Consider the following 22395-nt stretch of genomic DNA (forward strand, 5'->3'; position numbering starts at 1 on the left):
CACAACCCACAAGGACAGACCATCGCAACCCCAACCACAAAGCAACTCCGCAGCTCCCACCCTCCAACAGCCACTTATAGCGTCTAGAGAGACAACACATATAGACAAGATTGATAACATGCACATCTCCTCAATCCTGGGTGATTCAAACCCTCTCGCTCTCTCTCTCTCTCTCGCGCACACACACGGATAGTGCGCTTGCATGTTAGTTAGCTGCTGTATTTCCAACAGTTTTGATCTGTTATCACAAACTGTGGAAAAGGGAACACTACAGCATCTTTAGCCAGACACTGAAACTTTTAACATTAGATATCCCAATACATTGGGATAATAATGCAAATCATTAGACTAGGGATCTGCAACCTTTGGTACACCCATGGCGGGCCAGGCCAGTTTGTTTACCTGCAGCTTCTGCAGGTTCAGCCTATCGCAGCTCCCACTGGCCGCGGTTCACCGTCCCAGGCCAATGGGCACTGCAGGAAGCAGCACGGGCCAAGGGATGTGCTGGCCACCCTTCCTGCAGCCCCCATTGACAGCTTTCCCTGTCAAAGCTTGCTGATCCCTGCATTAGACCCACATAAAAAAAAGACAGCAGATTAAATTATTTTTCTGGCAACCAGTAAATCCATAAAAAAAACTGGCCAGGCTGGTCAAATACAAGTCAGTCAGTAATCCTAGGTGGCAGCCATGATAGAGAAGCTTGTTCCTATAGACAAATTTTCTCCCCAAAGTCTCTTCCTTTATGGGATTGATGGGTGGAATAGTCCATCCCCTTGTTATTTTGTCTACTAGTGAAGCCTAATTCCAGCCACACCAATTTTGGTTCATTGATTTTTGATCTCACACTTCTCTCGTTTACCAGGCATGACCTTAACACAGTCCTTGAGTTATATCAGTAGGCCTTTTGGTTTGGACTAATCCAGTCCATTTCCCTTTTGAACCTTTTCCCACCAACATTTGTTCTTATAGATTATTGTGACGTTTTAGAACATTTGACTAACGTCTTACAGTTGAATTCACAATCTCACAATAGGGTACCTTTGTAGGCCCAATTATCACAACAGCCCCTAATTCCCGTAGGCTCCTTTGAAAGCTCCGGACAAAATAAAAATAAAAACAATTGAAAAAACAGTTCTGCAAAAATGCTTAAAATCTTGTATTTTGACAAGTCACAACAAATGGCTGAAAGCAATCAGACTTAGACTGAGGGGGATTTAGAAGGGAAAAGGAAGATGAGTTAACAGTGAAATGAGCGAGTTTTGGCATGGTAAGCAGTAGCCCCTTTTGAACCTGCCTTCATAGTCAGACACTGTTTTTCTGTTTTAAATCCACTCCCTCTTCACCATGATAAACCTGTCATTATTTTCCAGCTAAAGCTCCCAGTCCTGCCAGCTTTAAGCATGAAAGGATAAAATTACCATCAAACTTGCAAATCCTACACACCTACACAGCAGAGCTGGTTCTCTCATCTGAGTCATCAAGGCAGACCAGCAACAGTGATGTAATCCACCAACACCTCTTTTTAAAAAAACACCAACATTCATAAATGTGGATTGTTACAAATATTTTGCTTCCTTTTAATCCTGATCCCAGTAATAATACTAACCTTACAAAATAACTCTGAATGATGCAGTGGGCACAGTGGTCCCTAACAGTTTCAACCTCAGCGATAAGGTCAGATGTAAGCAGAAGGCTACTAGCATCACACGTGCTAAGCAGTGTGACTTTGCAGCAGGCAGCACTGAAGAAACCTTCATTCTACAGCAGGTAGAGAACAGCAAGCGTAAATCATAGAAAATATCATCAGAAAAGACCAACTGCATCATCCAATGTAATCATCTACAGTTTGCAGGAGTATTACACATAATCCCTACTCATGCCTTATATAGCCTGTTCTCAATGATGTGCAGCGATGATGCTTCAATAACCTTCCTTGGTACTAACAGCCTGTGTTCCCTCAAGCACATTTACATCCCAACAAGCAAATTCCAAAATACAATTCAACTCACACACTGTATCTGCAGAAAGGACACCCATAGCCACAAACATGACTAACAGTACTCAAGGGAGAAAAAGAGTTGGAGATTTGATCATTTATTTAGCGGCCTTCAGAAAACTGAAGAACTTCCCACACAACAGCAGCTGTTTCAAAAATATGTATATTTCATAAATTTAATTTCATGGCTAAGGCTATTTATTCTAGCTATTACAGTAATGTTTATATCTGAACATAATATAGAATGATAAAGAAAATCCATAAACAGAAACAGACTAATATCATCTTATCCTGATTTCTCTCCAAATTAATTGCTGCACTTTGCCCAAGTTGGTCATAGCGAGACTATACTTTGAGAAATTAAAGTGACATTGTCAAAGCTTGACCTAGTTTAAAACTGTTTTCTGCCGAAAGGAATGCTTTAATATTTTAAATGGCCACTTGTCTTCAGCATTTCATTCTGGGTTTCATTTCTGTCAGGGGCCCATCTCACTTCCATCCTTTTACCCGTGGGGAGAGATTTAAGGGATATTCCATCTTTTGGGGAGGATATTTTATTTAGGAGCTATTTTCAGGTATCAATCAAATTAACAGTGGTAATTAATTAGCTTGGTAGCTGAAAAACTCAGTTGTGATCTCTTCTCTAAAATTAAATTATATCTCAATTGCTCTCTTCATTCTTTTTCTATGGCCTTGTCTATACTAGTGGGAATATTTGCTGAACTCCCACCAATGCAGTGGAATCAGTGGTACCAGCAGTGGGAATTCTTTGCTGAAATTCTCTACTGCAGATGCTGCCTACGGTTCTCTCTCTACTCTGCCCTCCCTGTGCCTCCTCCTGTCTCTGAATAGCATGCAGTCACTCCCTTTCACTAGTTTCTGTTCATTTTCTGCTTTCTTGTTTCAACATCTTCCCGATTTCAGGTTTCTCCTTCACTTAGAGCTTATCTACACTGAGGATTTTTGCACTTGTATAGCAACATCAGTGTAGCTGCACAACCACAAACTCTTAATGTAGATGTGCTGCACTGGTGCAAACAGTAGCCTGCACTGGAAAGAAGAGTAAACCACACTAGTGCAAGTCAGTTTTCACTTTGGTGCAATGCATCTGCACTAGGGGTTTTCACAAATGCAGCTACCCTGAGGTAACTACACCAGTGCCAAAATCCCAAATGTAGACAAGCCCATGCTAAGGCTTTCCTGTTTCCCTCTCTACCAACTCTTTTTTTAAAAGCCATTTTAATGTTTCTGAAAGATGTATAATCCTGGGGTGAAATTCTGGGCCCCAGGAGTTTTCCCATTCATTCAATGGAGATAGGAATTTACCCCTAGAGATTACAGTTCTCTGAGCCTGATTCTCCACTGGTCTGCTCTTTGTGTAAGTTATTTATATCTGTGCAAAGTGTGTGTAAAATGCTCAATATCAGAATGGCAGGAGTTCGGGCCCACTTTGCACAGATGCAAATGACTATGCAAGATGCAAGGCTATGGACAATCAGATCCACTATTCACATAAGACAGGGTGGGCAAACTTTTTGGCCCGAGGGCCACATCGGGGTTGCCAAACTGTATGGAGGGCCGGGTAGGGAAGGCTGTGCCTCCCCAAACAGCCTGGCCCCTGCCCTCTCACTGCCCCTGTCAGAACCCCCAACCCATCCAACTGCCCCTGCTCCTTGTCCTGACCACCCCCTCTCAGAACCTCCTGCCTCTAACTGCCCCCCAGGAACTCCACCCCCTATCCAACCCCACCCGCTCCTTCTCCCCTAACCGCCCCCCCCGGGACTCCACCCCCTATCCAACCCACCCTGCTCCCTGTCCCCTGACTGCCCTATCCACACCCTGGCCCCCTGACAGGCCCCCCCAGGACTCCCATGCCTATCCAAACCCCCCGTTCCCCATCCCCTGACCGTCCGTCCCCCCCCCGAACCTCTGCCCCATCCAACCACCCCTTGCTCCCTGTCCCATGACTGCCCCCCAGGACACCCTGCCCCTTATCCAACCCCCCCCTCCCCGCTCCCTGCCCCCTTACCAGCCGGAGCCAGCCACGTTGCCCGGCAGGAGCTCGCAGCCGCACCACCCAGAGCATTGCGGCGCAGTGAGCTGAGGCTGCAGGGGAGGTGCTGGGGGCTAGCCTCCCCGGCCAGGAGCTCAAAAGCCAAGCAGGACCATCCCAAGGGCCATAGTTTGCCCACCTCTGACATAAGAGGCACAGTATAGGTAGTAAGGTCTCCACAGCACCCACCAGCATGCCTCTATTCTGATCTAAAAACGACATCCCAAATCAGAGAGTAATTCAGCTTCAATATCTACTCTATCCTCAGTCCCTTTGTTGAGGCTGCCAATAAGAACACCACCTGGGATGACATTTGATGCAAACTGGACTTGTGAGAACTGACAGGCCCTGAACCAAAACCACCAGTTCACTTCCCATAGGCCAGTGAGCCATCAGATCACTCATTACCAGCTTGGGCTGGATTTGAGCACACACTGACGTTCCTTCTCCATCAAAGGAAGTCTAGATGTGGCTCCTTCAAGAGCCACTCCATGCTGCTCTGTCATTTGGCCAGAGAACACTGCTCAAGAGTGATGCAAGGTGCTCTCTCCGACATCGATGGATGGCCCAATCTAGTTCCCAATGAAGTAAAAAAAAAAAAAAAAGTCTCCAATTGACTTTTGGAGCTAAACTAGGGCCAAAGTGAATTTCCGCTGCAATACCCTACTAACGTGGCACAGCAGCACCAATATAATTAAGATTGCTTCACTACATCAGTGTAAAGGTTGACATTTCTAAGCCTCTAAAATCAACATGCTTGGTCGGATTCCTTTTAAATCTGGTGTGCCCCCGGAGGATGCAGGATCAGGTGAGTGTCCCAAGCTTGGGGTCATTTGAGTTAGGGGTTGTGAAGATAAGAGGCATTTTTTAAAGTTTCTAGGTGGGTTTTTGCCGTGTGCAGAGCGAGGGATCAAACTATTAGTGATATGCAGGTCAAAGTTGTCTCAATCTGTCTATTTTTACCCCAGGTAGTTCATGGCACACACTAAATCTTTGGGGGATCCAAATTGAGAATGGTATTTAAGAACATGTTCACTTCTTCACTTGCACAGATGTGCAGTCTGGAGGGATTACAGTGTCCATATACAATAAAGAAAAAAAAAGCCACATGAAAAGGTTTCTATGCGGCCCCTTTATGCTTGCCTGGGTAGATCAGGGAAACGTGTCAACTCATGTTGCTTGCTACCAGTTGTCTCTGTTATAATGTGTTATTTATGGGGAGGTTTACTGTGAACACAGCAGAATAATCATCAGGCAGCGTAACCAAAATTTCTGTTATATCGGGTGGGTAGGAGCCAGAAACAGATGACTGTGTGGAGAGGTGTGGCGGAAGGCCTGGGAGTACGGGAAGAGGGGTTGCAGCTGCGGAGGGGACAGGAAATTAGGACAATTAGTAGGCAAGCCTTGGATTGCTTGTTTGAGAAAATCTGTATTTTACTAGCCTCCAGGTGGGGGGAAGGGGGAAAATGGTTCCTTCCTTACCTCAATGCAGATTAATGTGGTGTTTCCAAGGAGACATAGTGGAAAGTTTTGGAACCCACAGCATGGGCACCTTGACTATTGAGGGGAAAGAAATATGTGTAATGCCAAGCTTGCCAACATGTGGATCCTGTGGGATTCTTGGATCACAAGGTTGCAAAAGTTTGTGGGAGAGCAAGGAGTAGACCATGACATGGAGATTCCAAGGAGATTCCACCCAAACGACCCTGTAGTGAGCAGAGTGGTGGCCTGCACTGGCATCAAGTTTTGCTCACTCTGCAATGCCTAACCCGCTGACTTTTTTTAGAACATGCCACTTCCCTCCATTCTGCTGGCATTCTTTAAGATGTTATGATCTACTGGACATTGTAGTGATTCACTTGGGTGGAAATGATTTGGGCCTTATTCCTGGCATACACTTCATACAGATTTGGACTGCATCAGAGATCTGTGTCCAGGAACTGATAGTTTTCTTGGATTTGGCTGAGCATCTGAATAACTGCTACAGCAACAATATGAAAGCTATTAAGTGCTGGAAGAACATTAATCATTGGAGAATTCACTGGAGGGTTCTGGTCTGGCTGACCAGCAATTTTTACTGTATGCCATAGAAACAAGCTCTGATACCTCACTGTTTCTTGGAAGTGGAGTACATCTATTGAATAAAGATCTGAGGATCTTTCTCTCAAAATGTAAAACTGTCAGCATTTTGGAACAGAAACCAGTTTGTGATTTCTCTCACATGCTCTGCCATAAACTCTACCCTCCAACCATAAGAACGGCCAGACTAATCAGACCAAAGCTCCATCTAGCCCAGTATCCTGTCTTCTGACAGTGGCCGATGCTTCAGAGGAAATGATCACAACAATTATCGAGTGATCTATCCCCTGCTGCCCACATGCTGGCAGTCAGATATGAGGAACACCCAGAGCATGGGGTTGCACCCCATAGCATCTCTTGGCTAACAGCCACTGATGGATCTCTCCTCCATGAACTTATCTAGTTCTTTTTTGAACCCCATAGTTTTGGCCTTCACAACATCCCAGGCAATGAGTTCAGCAGGTTGACTGTGCATTGTGTGAAGTACTTCCTTTGGTTTGTTTTAAAGCTGCTGCCTATTAATTTCATTGGGTGACCTCTGATTCTTGTATTATGTGAAAGAGTAAAACAACACTTCCTTATTCACTCTCTCCACAGCATTCATGATTTTATAGACCACTATCATATGCCCCCTGAGTGGTGTCTTGTCCAAGCTGAAAAGTCCCAGTCTTTTTCATCTCTCCTCATACGGAAGCTGTTCCGTACCCCTAATAATTTTTGTTGCCCTTTTCTGTAACTTTTCAATTTATATCTTTTTACAACCTATTCACTCTCACCCACAGGATTCCATCCAACACTATTAAAGGACAACAAGGAAAGAAGAAGAAGGTGGCTGACCGTGCCACTTCCCTCCATTCTGCGGGCATTCTTTAATCAGTTAAAGAACAATTTAGGAGAAAGATGTAAGAGCATATTGCTAGCAGAGGGCAAAAAGGCAGATCACTTCACAGTGTCCTTAAACGTCATCACATAATGGAAAAAAAACAGGACCAAATTGTACCCTCTTACAGATGTACCAACAAGACTGGGAGAGATGTCAAAAACTAGATGAGCGTTGCCTGATGGAGTTTCCAGCTAGTTATCCTCTGAAGTGGGAGGGGGCTTTTGAGGAGCAGGAAAAGGGCAAGAGGTACCATATCCCAACCTCACAAAACCAGGGGATCTTCAGGGAACCAGAATTTACATTAAGTCCCATTGATGGTAGACCCATGTAGAGATGGGGAAATTATTATTTTCTGAAATGGCCAGACAACCAAAAAAATCAGTTGTTTCAGGTTGACCCAAAACAAAACAAAATTCAAAATATATGGTGATTAAGAGTCAAAAAAAGTGTTTGGGGTTGAAAAAAACATTTCATTTAGATTGAGAATTTTTTATACTTAACATTTTAATGAAATTGAAGGAAATTTAAAATGAAAAGTTTTTTCAAATCAAAATCAAATGGTTTCATTTCAAAAATGTAGAAACAGAACATTTTGATTTTTTCAGAGCATTTTTGAAAAGTACTTTTTCCTGCACAAAACAATTTGGTGAAATTGATACAAAGTGACAAAATGTTTTGGTTGACCCAAATCTGCACATTTTGCACACAAAAAATTGGTTGAAAAATTTCACCCAGCTCTAGACATCAACCCTCTTACTCCTCTGACCTCCTCAGCCATGGCAGTATGACTCTCTCCACTGGCCAGACACCCCAGACTCTCTCTCCCAGATGGGTGCAGGCATGGAGCCCACATTAATACAGCTTCAAGCAGCATTACTTAGGCACAGATATCTGCTTGAATATCAGTGGACTTTGGAGAGGAGCATACTGTGAAGAATAGCTCCCTCCTGAATAAATGCAACCTGGCCTCCATTCACCTCCACAGCCCCACTGATCTCGGTCCACAAAGAGTTTCAATAGAGGGACTGCCACAAGGTTCGAGAGGTGGGGGAAGAAAGAAGAATTGGCACTCTTCCTTCCTGCTTCACCCCTACGCAAAATCCAACCCCTCAGTCCGCAGAAGTGGGTATAACAAGTAGTTCCATATTAACTAAACTACATTAATTCACACAATAATATAATTCACCATTTATTTTGTATGTTCATTTTTTGCATTTAATTTGTATGGTGTTTCCTTGTGGTGTGTTTTAATATTTGGATGGTTAATTTTCATTTTGATACAAATGCTTTATTAAAAAGGGCTTTAAAATTATGTTTCATTGCTAATAGGTGTTTAGACTAGTTGAATTTTAATCCAACAAATATGAACAACATCTTCAATGGCAAAGAATCGATGTACAACTCTAATCCAAACTGGGTATTTGCCACTTCTCTACTAACGAGCAACGTTTTGTAATTGAGGGATATGAAAAATTAAAGGGAACTGCAAGTGTATTGTGGAAATTAAAATGGTAAAAAGAGTCTTAGCTACATTTTCCCCTTTCTGTAATCTAATTCCTTTTAAAATCATTTTAATAAATAAAACTGCCATCTTTACAATAGCACGTTAGCTTTTGTTGTTAAAAAAAATTGAGGTCAAATTGAAACAGGTATTCTTTGTTAGATTAGCAGATATAGCTCAGAAATCTGAGCAACTGATGAGCTAGCCGTTTTCTTTGTTTGTTAGTTCTTTGCTGAGGTGTGAAAAGACATAACTCAGGATGTATGTTTAGATTTTAAAAAAAAAAGTCTTGGAAATTGGAAGTCTGATATACAGTGTTTTGGGAATAGTTAACATTTATTGGCCAGACTATTGAGATAATAGTACCACAGCTGTAGGATTGCAAGGGTGGGGAGTTAGCCCTGGGGAAAAAAGAACTATTTTTCTTCAACATAAGCAACATTAGCGCCAGATCCAAAGCCCATGGAAATCAACAAGACTTGACTTTGCATTGACTTTGGAGTCAAGCTCTCTTTGTTTAGGAGACATTTTATACAAGAGCAGCATTCTCATGATTAGCTGAATATACATTTTTAGTAATTTTGTAAAATTTGGAAAAAGTATTGCAGTATAGTAAGCTGAACTGCATCATCACATGCTTCTTTAGAGCTCTCATTTCACAGGAGATTTACGCGAATGACCTGAATAACTAGTTTTACACAGTTCAGGTAGCTGTAAGTTTTCATACTTCTGTACTGTTACTCAGTGCCAAACCCAGGGACAGTACATATTAATAATGGCCAACCACACAAAAACTATTTTAAGTGCTGAGCCAAATTCTTCCCACACTTTACACTTGAGGAACTAGGGGTGGAGGATCCAGGTGGCGAGATGCGGCTAGTACCCTCGCAATCAAAATATTGGGGGAGCAGACAATGTGTGTTTCAACCACCACCACCCCCAGGTTTTTTGCCCTCACACTACCTCACAGAGGTGAGAGTGGGACCCAGAGGAAGGGCTGGAGCGGCCATGGTGGCAGCGCACAAGATCAGGATGGCAGGAAATAACATCTCTGCTCTACCCACCTTCCAGACACTCTGGCAAGACACTGGATCAGGGAGGGGCAGGAGCATGTGCACCGGCCGCCAGGGCGGGGGACAAGGCTCTAGCACCTGATCAAGTCTCAGTAGCTCCCTTCATTCCCCTTCCTACCCATCCCTCCCCCATTCACAGCAAGCTTCCACCTGCTGTGTGGAGCCTCCATACAATCCTGACTAGGTCCCATATAAATTTATCAAAACCTGCCATGTTACTGGATGTAGCCGGAACAACTAGTGCCTGAAGCACTTAAAGTTTGTTCTTGAACCAGAGACAGAACTGAAAAGTATTCTCAAACCAGACTGTCTATAACCCTGATAAACAGCAAGGCAATTCTTTGCACTTTTATATTGGAAAAATGTACGTCTCAAAGCACTTTACAAAAATGGATAAGCATTAATATGTCCAGTATCAGGGGGTAGCCGTGCTAGTCTGTATCCACAAAAAAAACAACAAGGAGTCCGGTGGCACCTTAAAGGCTAAGATTTATTTGGGCATAAGCTTCCGTGGGTAAAAAACCATTTCTTCAGATCCGTGGAGTGAAAATTACAGATGCAGGCATTATATAATGACACATGAAGCAAAGGGAGTTACCTCACAAGTGGAGAGCCAATCCCTATTCAAGCCCAAAATTTGCTGGACTGGGAGTGGCTGGCTCATTACAAAAGCAGCTTTACCTCTCCTGGAATTGACACCTCCTCATCTATTATTGGGAGTGGACTACATCCACCCTGATCGAATTGGCCCTGTCAACACTGGTTCTCCACTTGTGAGGTAACGGAGATGCATTGGTGTAAGAATGGGTGGAGAATCAGGCACACTGGTGAAGTCACCTTGTATTTACGTAGGCTTGTGGAAGAATAAACTCAAGTCTTTGCTCTTAGGTTGGTTGCAACATGTCAGAGGTAGTTTATTCTCAAGCAATTGCAAAAGGGGGAGAGTACACAATGGCAGGTCTCCCAAAAGATAAACAATTAAGGCTAGCATTTATACCTTTTGTCACATCCAGTAATGATCAACAACTGCATTTTGTTTATACATATTCCTTCCTGATATCTTACTTTTCTCAGCAGTTCTTGCTATAGTCTGCGTTCCATTCTTATCTAACACAAGGTCAAAGCAACCTCTCTTACAGTTCTTTTCCACTCACCCAGGCCCTGCTTGGAAGTCTCGCGTTATTAGCCTGACTCTTGCTCTTCCTAGAAGAATAAGATGTCTGCGCTTTTTTCCACTTCCACACTCCCCCGTGTTGTGCTTCCAGCACAACTATCAATCTTAAACCTCCATTTTCATTAAACCTTGTATTGCAGACTCTGCATCAGATGCTTCAACCTCATGGGTTTTGATTGGACGCAATGACAATGCATGGTTAGTATGGACATGAAAACTGTTATTATTACGTCTTTTACAACAACAACATAATCCTAAACAACAATAAAAGCAGTAATATTCCCTTGCTAATAATATGATGGGGTTGTTATACAGTTTTAGTCACAAAGCACAGTACATCATTCTTAGTACATAAATAAAGAATTATACACTGGCAGGAACCAAAAAAAAAGCCAATGTTATGTGGTAACCAGGGTAAGCCAATGTGTGGCTTAGGTCAGACCTATGTGAGTTGAGGGGTTGTGGTGATGCCCTCAGATTAGAACACAGGTGTATTCAGTCCGGACGGAGGAGTTGTGGTGATGCCCTCAGGGTTAAAAAAAAAGACAACCAAAAACAAAATAAAAAACTGATGCATTGTGGTATGAAGGAACAGAGGCCTTGGGTGTGAGAGAGGGTGAATGAGGGTCACAGGAAGACACCCAGAGCTCTCTGCGAAGCCCACAAGCTCGTGACTGGAGATGTCTCTAATGCAAGCCCTGTGACCGCACCTAGCGGACTAGTAAAAGGTCCTGACCAAGGCAGGCTGACTGCATGGCATGACTGGGAAGGGGCCTGTCTGAGTCTAGGGTTGTGTGACCCTATCCTTTTCCTGTCCTCGGACAGTCCACGTCCGTTTTCTTGACATCTTTCCTCCCTCTCTCCTCCCCACCTGAAGGCAGGTTATGAGCCACTGACTGGTCTGACCATCTCACCGAAAGAAATTGGAGTAAGTGGTGTTGTTCTCTCTGAGACAAGATGACGCTCTTTGCAAAAGGGGGGTAGGAAGGTCGTGGACATCCTCGATAAACCTTTCCTGTGTAAGTGACCCGAGTGGAAAATAGGAGGTGGTGTGATAATTTTAGCTTCATGAGCCGCTACCTCAGCAGACAGGGCACTCCTGTGTGATTGGAAAATGGGTGGGGGTCAGTTTAAGACTGTTCCTGTGCCACTGAAGGGCACACCTGCTTATTATATGTATGTGTATTATAGTTCTAGGATTTGTAGGGATTTAGAAAATTGGAATTTTTACACACGTGATGATCCATCTAAACAATTCCCACTAGAAGGTACCTTCAATTTAGATAAAATCATACACCTCAGAGAAAGCCATAAAGAGACTCCATGAGTCTCGAGTGTGGAGTCTGAAGGACTCCCAGGCAAAATTAAAACTCAAATGCAGGATTTAAAATGAAATGTAAAGCATCTGGATGCCTCCCTACCCAAACTATTTTGTTAACCCCTTCGACTTCTTTATATTCCCAATAAGTTAAGGCTGAAGTCAAGGAGAGAAAGGAATGGGTTAATTTGAAAAGTTAGCTTGGCCTAGAGATAAGGAGAAAGCTGCTTTGCGTTCAAGGTCAAGAATCGACACAGACCATGCCAAGCACAAAAACACTGCTTTCAGCCCCAGCTGGCTGTGAAGAAAATATAGACAGAGGTAAAACAAAGGCAAATAAGTTGCAGGACTGAAATTACATTTGCGAAGGTTGGCCACCTGGTGAGACCCAACAGTCTGCCTTTGCAACCCTGGACCTGGTGTGGTTTGGGGATGCTGAAGAAGCCACAGGCAGCCGGCCTGGACTGAAATACCTCCCAAGAGCAGAAGCAAGTTGGAAATTTTTACAGTGTATCTCTGGACAGTCTGTGCACAGAATAACCTCCCATCCGTCTCTCTCTGTCTCTCCTACCCCCCGGGCCTAGCAAGCCCAGGAAGCATGTTTGTGAGTATAAAAGGGGGTCAGGGTTTAACATTAACGTTTTTTCTTCCCTTGAGTGATGAGGGAGCATTCCCAATATTCTTTGCTGTTATTTCATTAATTAATGCTTTAAATTCAGTTACATGGTGTGTTGTCTTCATCTCCGCCCTACGATCCTGTGGTCTTAGCCTGATCAACTAAGGCACAGGCAGATTGGTAATGAAAATCTGTCACAGTTTTAGTGGAAAATTGAGGAGTGGGAGAACCCTGCAGAGTGCACACCATCTATCTATTTTGCCCTTGATATTTCACATTTGCTTTGTTTGGCACAGTTGGTATTACATGTTAAGAATTGCATGATTAAAGGTGAGCCCCACTCTCAGCCACAGTAGGTCTGAGAACCAGATAAGGGTTTAGCATTCTTCTCTCCACCCCAGTCGGCGGTGATAGAGTGCAAATGGGTGTACTCCTGGTTGTAGAAGTCCAGGATGATGGAGGGGAGGACTCGGGGAGTCTCGCTCCATGCATATAATCCTTGGTGCATACGACCTTAGCCGTAGCATGCCTGGGGTACAAATAGGAGTTGGGGATAAGGAAAGACGTGTAACTGACAGCTAGAATTGAGCAATTAAAAGCATAGATTATGAACAGGCAGCAACCAAACCTACACCCAGGACAAGTTGCAAGCCTTGAGACAGGACTTCCAGGCAGAAAAAGCGGAACACACCCACCTGGAAGCACTGACTAAGTACCAGTCCTTCAGAGACTTGTCAAAATGTAACCATTTGTGCTCAGCATACGCTGTAACATTGTAAGGAGAGTGTCAAGGTTCCTCCCCCACTCTGAACTCTAAGGTACAGATGTGGGGACCTGCATGAAAAACCTCCTAAGCTTATCTTTACCAGCTTAGGTCAAAACTTCCCCAAGGTACAAAATATTCCACCCTTTGTCCTTGGATTGGTTGCTACCACCACCAAACTAATACTGGTTACTGGGGAAGAGCTGTTTGGACGCGTCCTTCCCCCCAAAATACTTCCCAAAACCTTGCACCCCACTTCCTGGACAAGGTTTGGTAAAAAACCTCACCAATTGGCCTAGGTGACTACAGACCCAGACCCTTGGATCTTAAGAACAATCCTCCCAACACTTGCACCGCCCCCCCCTTTCCTGGGAAATGTTGGATAAAAAGCCTCACCAATTTGCATAGGTGACCACAGACCCAAACCCTTGGATCTGAGAACAATGAAAAAGCATTCAGTTTCTTACAAGAAGACTTTTAATAAAAATAGAAGTAAATAGAAATGAAGAAATCCCCCCTGCAAAATCAGGATGGTAGATATCTTACAGGGTAATTAGATTCAAAAACATAGAGAATCCCTCTAGGCAAAACCTTAAGTTACAAAAAAGATACACAGACAGAAATAGTTATTCTATTCAGCACAATTCTTTCTCAGCCATTTAAAGAAATCATAATCTAACACATACCTAGCTAGATTACTTACTAAAAGTTCTAAGACTCCATTCCTGGTCTATCCCCGGTAAAGACCAGCATATAGACAGACACACAGACCCCTTGTTTCTCTCCCTCCTCCCAGTTTTTGAAAGTATCTTGTCTCCTCATTGGTCAGGTGCCAGCGAGGTTACCTTTAGCTTCTTAACCCTTTACAGGTGAAAGGAGCTTTCCCCTGGCCAGGAAAGATTTCAAAGGGGTTTACCCTTCCCTTTATATTTATGACAGAGAGTGATCACTTTATATAAGCTATTACCAGCAGGAGAGTGGGGTGGGGGGAGAGAAAACCTTTTGTAGTGATAAACACCCATTTTTTCCATGATTTGTGTGTATAAAAACATCTTCTGTATTTTCCACAGTATGCATCCGATGAAGTGAGCTATAGCTCACGAAAGCGTATGCTCAAATAAATTTGTTCGTCTCTAATGTGCCACAAGTACTCCTTTTCTTTTTGCGAATACAGACTAACACGGCTGTTACTCTGAAACCTGTAACAGCAGTGTGTCTGCCATAAGAGGAAACTGAATAGTTAAAACGCCAATTGGCCGTGCGTTCTGTCCAGGTGACAAGCCTCACGGGGTAGGACTCGGGTAGCCCTAGTGACTGAGAATGTTTAAAAGAAGAGACTTGGAGGGGTGGGGGCTAGTTGAGAAGTCCACCCTCCTTGCTAATTGGTAGTGGGACAAGTTGGTGCCCATGGAAAGAACCGATCAGCAAGAAAAAAAAAGGATCAGGCCCAGGCAGGCAACAGATAGAGAGATTTGGAAACTCTGAGGGCATGGTGGAAACAGGAAAGAAAGAGAGGGTTTAAGTGCAGCCATTTTAATTTGTTAGAAACAGAGCAATTGTTATGCTAAGTCTTAGCCTAATAGCGTGGGACCTGTAGAAGCAGGGCTCAAGTCAGAAGCAGGTGGGAAAACAGCAGCGCAAAGTCAGTGTGACCTTGCCTTGAGATAACAATGTTTTGAGAAGTGAAAGTGAGAAAATGCTGGATTAGACAGGATATAATATAAACAAAATGTGCATGTTTTCAATTAATGCATGCCACAGAAGAGTATAAATGCTTGTGTGATATTGCTTGTATTTTGGAGAAACTGAGACAGCTCTCTGTCAGCTGTATTCTTCCCTTGCAATTACTCGAATAAAGTTGTCTCTGATTTTGTTGCTTCCAACCTAAGAGTGAAGACTGTTTTCTTCCACAGGCTTGCCTAAAGCAAAATAGCCTAGATAATATCATAAATACACAAGAAGTACAAATAGGACTCTGCAAGTGGATCAATGGACTTCAAATCCTTTGGAACTTTTAAAGAATAGATTTCTGTGGAATAGGACTTCCATGTTTCCAGGTCAGACTGTTTTTTTTTTAAAAGATGTTTTTCTAATTTCTATTCAAGCTCTCATCCCAGAATAGCTAAAAATATTCTGCTAGTTAGTTAACAAGGATGACAGTGAAAATATTGTTTGGTCACCCAATTGAGATGAATGGGGCAGTTCTTCAGACCCATTTTTCTGCCCATCTATAGATGCAATGAGACAGCCTTGCATCAGTTCATATTCTGAAACTTACTTTTATAAATTTGAAAGGCAAGATGCTGTCTTGTTTTTAAATGAATGCTTATTTAATGAAGAAACTGATGAGCCCATCAGAGATGTTCTGGTGTGGCATGCTGGTCAATATCCACTTATATCACCCCATACCTATTTCCTCCGCCCACCTTCTTTCCGAAAGTTCTCTGCATCAAAATTAGGCACATTCATTGCATTTTTAAATTGTTCATGTTTATATAATTTACCTTTAGCATACCTGTTGCAAATTATGCCACTTCAGTGATACTGTAATAAATTCTGTAGTGGGAGCTTGCATAGTTACAAAATGGCATAAGTAAACTGAGAAATTAAAGAATGATCCCTCACCACATGGGGGTGAGAAGAGGAAAGATGTAAGAGAATATACAGTAAATACAGCAAATTAAATGATGTGTGGGTTTTGGAATCCCCCCAGCATACCACCTTCCAGGCTTGTTAAGAAGATTTCAAGGTCTATCCATAGTTTACACTGAAAATATATGCGCTTTTTTTTTAAAAAAAAATTCTTGTTTTCTAAGGTTTTAGTTTACAAATTCCTTAAACCACAGTATTTACCTTCTTCCCTCTTGTTCAAATTACAAGATATGAAAAAAAAAAAAGTACTATTAGTTTCTCTGAACTAGCAAACTGAATTGTCCAGTGGGGCATGTTCTCAGACCAAAATCTTGTACATTTAAACAGAGAAATGTTTCAGAAACAATTATCTAAATATAACAAACAATAACGTTTGGATAAGTTTATTGCCTGCTTTCGGTGACTCAGTGCTCTGACTGAATTACAACACAGAGTCACTGAAAAGAAATCCTCTGCTTTTAAGTGAGTTTATACACATGAACAGATTACTCATTTCAAGATTGGAATCTTTCACATTGTATCTGAGGCACTTGTTCAGTCATTTTAGCCATTTAAATCATACCTCCGTGTTTATCTGCTACAAGGACATTTCTGCACACTTCAAGTTTTATTCTACAGCTAACAGCAAAGCTTATTATCTTCACATTTTAAAAAACGTTGCCCCCTTTCTTACATTTATGAATATTTTTTGGTTATCCATATTATTTGTACAAGATCCTATTTTGCCACTACAGCATGAAAATCAATTAACTACATTTAAAACCATTAAACTGAATAATAATACTTTGCACATCAGAAGATCTCAAAGCACTTCATGAACGTGTGTTACCGAACTAAAAGGCTTTTTAAAAAAAAATAGTCTTAAAATGTAACAACCAACAACAGAGAAAGACTCGTATCCTGGGAGCAACAGGGCAACAACCACACTGCACATACATTTTAATTACGAACTCTCATACGAAGGCCTCGAGAACCTTAACCAATATAACTAACAAGACAGGAACCAAAAAGAAACCACGACTCAAGACAAGTCCTAAAACTAGTGTAAACGCCCCCGAACCAGGTTAAATCCACCAGCCATCCAACAGCCGGAAATTAATCTTTGCTGCGCTACTTCAGCCACAACCACCAAACCCCGAAGCCAGAGCGCACAAAGTACTCGGGACCTGCTCGTGCTCCATCCAGCCCCCCTCAGTCTCCCACTGCTGGGCTCCTCCGCTCGCTCTGGCGTTTGCCGAGCTGCGCCTTTCCCCGCTCGTTCAGCGGGCACCCCAGTCCCGTCCGAGCCGGGCAAGCTCCCCTAGCCCTCGCTCCTCTCCAGCCCCATGGGTGCAAACGGCACTGTCCGTGGCAGAGCCGGGCTCCATCCCTGGCGAGCCCCCTCCAGCTGCCCAGTGCCGTGGAGTGACTCAGCCCCCCAGCTGGAGAGGAGCTCGGAACAGCGCTGCCCCCGGGTTAGCCGGGCAGGGGGGCTGCTCGGAGCCAGGCGCAGGAGCCCCGGATACAAACTGCCCGAGGCTGTACAGCGCCCCGCGGCACCCGGGAGCGGGGTCTGGCCGCGCCCCGGGCTGCAAGTTCAACACGCCCCCAGCCGAGCCCCAAGCGGCTCGCTAGAGACCCGCCGGCGAAGCGGCGGCAGCTGGGGAGAGCCCGACCTGAGCCCCCGGGGCGGGAGGGAAGGCAGTGGCCGTGGGCTCCCGGGGACACTCACCCCATTTCTCGGTACTTGTCCCCAGCTGCGCCCGCAGCCTGCAGCCCCGCCGGGCCCCCGGGGTTCTCGCCTCTGTCCCCGGCGGGCGCGGGGCGAGTCCCAACTTCGCACATGCGGCCGCCGGCTGCTAGCGCGCTCAGCTCCTGCGCATCCCGGGCCGGCCCCGCCGGCGGCGGCGGCAGCAGCAGCAACTCTCCCGAGAGCCGGGCGGGCGGGCGGCGGCGGCTTCTCCCTGTGCCCGCTCGGCGGCGGCAGCCGTCCTGCTCCTCCTCCTCCTCCTCCTCCTCCCCTTACATAACCTCCTCTCCCAGCGGCGGGGGCAGCCACCAGCCTCCCGCAGACCCCGCGCCGGGCAGGAGGCGGGAGCTGGGGGGTTCTCCCGGGAGCTCCCTCGCACCGCGGAGCCAGGGAAGGCGGCGGCGAGTCCCCACCTGCTTCGCGCAGCCGCCTCCCACTGGCGGGGCCACACGCTGCTGCCCATGCTGCCCGCGCTCCCCCGGCAGCGGCCGGGCAGGGCGCCTTCCCCGGGACTCGGCAGGACTCCCCCTCCCCTCAGGCGCCCCCTGCCGCCAAACATGCCCCTCCCCTGAGTCCTCACCCTGCCCGCTTGGTGCCTGGCGGATGTGGGCTTGGACCAAAGGAAACGGGGGCAAATCGACTCCAGAGCCGAACTTTGTGGGGGGAGCCCAGGCGGAGATCCGCCTAGGCCCATCCGTGGCCCCAGCACCCCAAGACTCTGGGTGAGATCCACTCTGCAGCCCTACGCGCCAGCTCCGCCATATGAGCCAACCCCGATCTCTGACCCCAGGGTTTGGAGCCTCCGCGAATGCCACCTGCTCCCACACTCACACACCCTCGGATCCGTGCACCCCAACGTTTGGGAACGGTCCCCTCTGGTTCTGAACGTTGCGGCCTTTCCACGAACTGTCCCAACAGACACACCAAACTCCTGCAACCAAACACCACAGATTTTGGGGACGTTTCAGCTCCATCTCTAAGCAGGCAGGTTGGTCTCTAAATTCAGGGAATGTGGTTTGAGCTGTGAAGACTATTCTCACAGATGGGGAAGCTAAAGTACATATAGGCTAAGTGCTTATTAATTAGTCAGTGAGTGACAAGAGCTGATACCATGGTCCAAATTGATCCTTCATGATCCTTCATCCAATTGCACTTATTTCCACTTGGCTCCAGGTTTCTGGAGTCCCACTAACAGTGATGACTCCCAGTCTTTCTGAGTTTTGCACAGCTCTAGCTGTGTCAATCCCTTCCTCTCTATATTTGTCCTTTCAGAGTGCTACTGTTGTGAGTTTGACTGTCATTTCATAATATAGTCTGATGAAATTGTGCCAAACTGTCATCAAGATGCAAAATCACAATATGATGATCTTTTGCAGGCCCTGAAACAGCTTTGGGATGGCTTGTGAGACACACAATCACCTTGTTAAAATCAAGACAGTCCCAAAAATACACAACCCTGCTTGAATTACCATTTACTAATTATATTATGCTAGATACTTTAATTACCTGTGTCTGTCTTTCTGTGACCATAATGTGACTTCTGTTCTCCAGTACTTGCCTCCCCATCACCACATAAACACACTACTGTCTATGAATTCCATAAATATATGTTCACTTTGCAAATGTAAGTTTGCAAATATGTTCTGAAGCTAATTTTCTCTGTTTATCCCACTTCCATTTTTTGTTACTGTGTTCCACACATACATTGTTGTTATGCTGGGGAAACAATGTGACAATTGGGTTTTAACTTCCCCTCTCATTCAAAATTACAATTGATTGGACAACTTAGATATACACCGTTGTCAAGAATGACTACCTTCAACATTTTATTACTGAACATTAATTTATATTTTTTTTTTTAAAAAAAACCCAAAATCTAAAGATTGGAGCTGTGGATAAATTATTTAAATTTACTTGGTTTGGTACTCTGTATGATAGCTGTATTGTAAATGCCGATCTGGCATTAACTAGAAACCAAGAAAAGAAGAAAAATTTAGCCAATGACATAAGGAACAATGTCTCAACTGTACAAAACAAGGCTGACATTCCATCTAGGGGTACTAGTGATATCATAAACCACTCAAGTGAAACTTGAGTCATTTATTAATGTCATTAAAACCCTGTGATGGAATTACAGCCGTATAAGCCTCTTTCTAAGACGTTTCCAGCATTCAAAAAAATGGAAAAGGACATTTTAAAAAAATTTAAGAGCAAATTTTAAAAATGTCATGAAGATAAGCAGCTGTATCATTCTAAACTTCAGGATGGCTGTACTCCAAAGGATTTTCTCACTGTCATGAGATTTGTTATAATGACAGCCAAATGTACTACTGTAGATTTTAAATTGTGTTTTACCAGTTTGCAAGGGCCAGATACTAAACTTGCTTGAAGGAGATTTAATAGGAAAGCCATACACCTCTTTATTTGACAGCTAAAGCCTAAAAACGTCCTATCTCCTTTTCTGCACTCTCTCTTTTTCTCTTCATTCCCAATCTCAGATTAAAAGAAACCCTCTAGTTCCTCCTGGGTAATCAAGAAGACAGTATTAGACTTTTTAAATTCATCTTGGTATTCAGCTTTCACCACAGTTCAAGGTTAGGTTTGAGATTCTTGTCTCACAATTTATTTTTTAAACCTTCAACTCATATCCCTCCTGCCCTGAACAATCCTGCAGATGATAGAAGCAATGCAGTCATACACCCTCCCTATTCAAAGAGTTTGTTTCAGTGAACAGTTACACTTCATGGGCTACTGATATAAGTGGCTTAATGGGAACTTTTACTGATTTTCAATGGAATTCAGATTTATTAAAGTAGAGTAAGGCTTTACGTGTTTCACTATTAAAAGGAAACTGGAATTGCATTTGTCTTAATGTAAAATTATCACCTTTTCTAACCTGTCATCTAATACAATATAAGGTGTGAAGCTGGTACTACTGCACTACAGTAAAAAATGTAAAGGCCACACAAACAAATTTAGCAAAGGGATGGGTGTGACAATATAACTGACTGGTGAGTGTGTGTTACAGGTGCCAATCTGTAGAGAATTCCTGATGTGTTAGCCAAAAGGGCAACCACTGCCAGGCCCTCTCAGAGGTCCAGAGAGGCTTGGGCCATTTCCAGCTTTTGAGGGCCCAGCCATAATAAAAATAAAAAATGACGACACATGAAAACAAAATAAGGCACCAAAAAAAGAGTGAGTCATAATTTGAATATTTTTTATTTAAAAAATGCTTTTCTAGCCTTTTTCTGTGCAAATGCACTAATTATTGAGGAAAAATCTAGCTTTCGTGCAATATCACAGTTGATTTTAAGCATTGCGAGCCCATTCAAATGCTCTTGTCCCATAGTTGAAGGGTGATAGTTCTTCACTTGCTTCAACACATTGAAGGTGCGTTCACCTGAAGCCACTGATGCAGGCACACTGACAAAAATACACAACATGTAGCCAACCATATTTGAAATGTTCTGCTGTAAATAAGTAGCTTATCCACACTTGAAATGCTCTACTGTAAATAAGTAGCCTATTTACACCTGAAATGTTCTAAAGTAAATATGTAGCCTATCCACACTTGAAATATTCTACTGTAAATAAGTAGCTTATCTACACTTGAAATCTTCTACTGTATATATGTACATAAATGCTGAATGGTACACAAATGCTGGAAAGACTTAAAACAAATTAAGAACACAAAATGAAACAGTCAGACTAGTTATTATCCTTATCACTGAATCAAACCTCAAGCACACAAGGTATAATATAACAGGCTGAGCTGAAGACAAAGGGATGACATATACATAGTAAACACAGACACAGATACAGACAGAGGGATAATGTCCAAAAAATTCAAATTTGTGTGTCCTCACGAAACTCACCGTACAAGAGTTCCTCACAAATTTTCACCTTGAATCTGGGCCTATAGACTATGAAAGCCGATGTTGATGGTCAAGCTACCAACCTAGGGCTCAACCTACCAACCAGTCACCTCTTTTAGCTACCATATGAAGATAATAATGAGGAATTCTCACACATAAATAATTCCTTAATCAACTAGATGCAAAACTATAAAGACACGAAAACATAACAATTCTCTACCTTTCAACACACACTTGATCCAGCACCAGCCACTAGTAGTGGTTTGTTTATATAATCAGCTGATCTGAGAGGACACGGTCTAATCTTGTGTTCATCACGGTCTAATCTTGTGCCATCAGAACCAATATATTTTTATTAATAGTTATGAACATTTTTAACTCTTGAATATGGCAAAATCTATATCAGTTAACAAAAACATTATGTCTTTTACCAAATCACATCTCTTATTTGCTTAAATTTGCAGCTCTAAGATGAGAGAGCGTGTCACATTTTGGTCCGATAGGGATGCACATAAAAACAACTTGCGAAACTTATCAAATGCCAAATAATTAACAAGTGTCTAAATTTGAGGCCCCCTTTGAGCTTGAGGCCCAGGCCAAATGGCCCTCCTGTCCCCCCGTCCCCCCCCGCCCCGATTGGCCCTGGCCATTACAAGTCATCATAATGGTAGCAAGTGTACTGT

The 22395-nt window shown here is 43.7% G+C and overlaps 1 protein-coding gene across 3 annotated transcripts in view; it reads right to left on the minus strand.

Moving 5' to 3' along the window:
* Positions 1-18313, minus strand: part of HOMER2 (homer scaffold protein 2) — a 108825-nt gene extending 90512 nt beyond the window's left edge. The window contains exon 1 of one of the 3 annotated variants that reach the window (XR_012154019.1): positions 17820-18235. Coding sequence is in view for 2 of the 3 variants with exons in the window: in XM_073304047.1 (XP_073160148.1) it covers positions 17820-17932 (113 nt within the window). In the remaining variant the exon portion in view is untranslated. The other 2 variants (XM_073304048.1, XM_073304047.1) reach the window with 2 other exon arrangements.
* Between the last annotated feature and the right edge of the window lie 4082 nt (positions 18314-22395).

The sequence above is a fragment of the Lepidochelys kempii genome, chromosome 10, assembly GCF_965140265.1.
Source record: "Lepidochelys kempii isolate rLepKem1 chromosome 10, rLepKem1.hap2, whole genome shotgun sequence".
Taxonomy (NCBI): Eukaryota; Metazoa; Chordata; order Testudines; family Cheloniidae; genus Lepidochelys; species Lepidochelys kempii.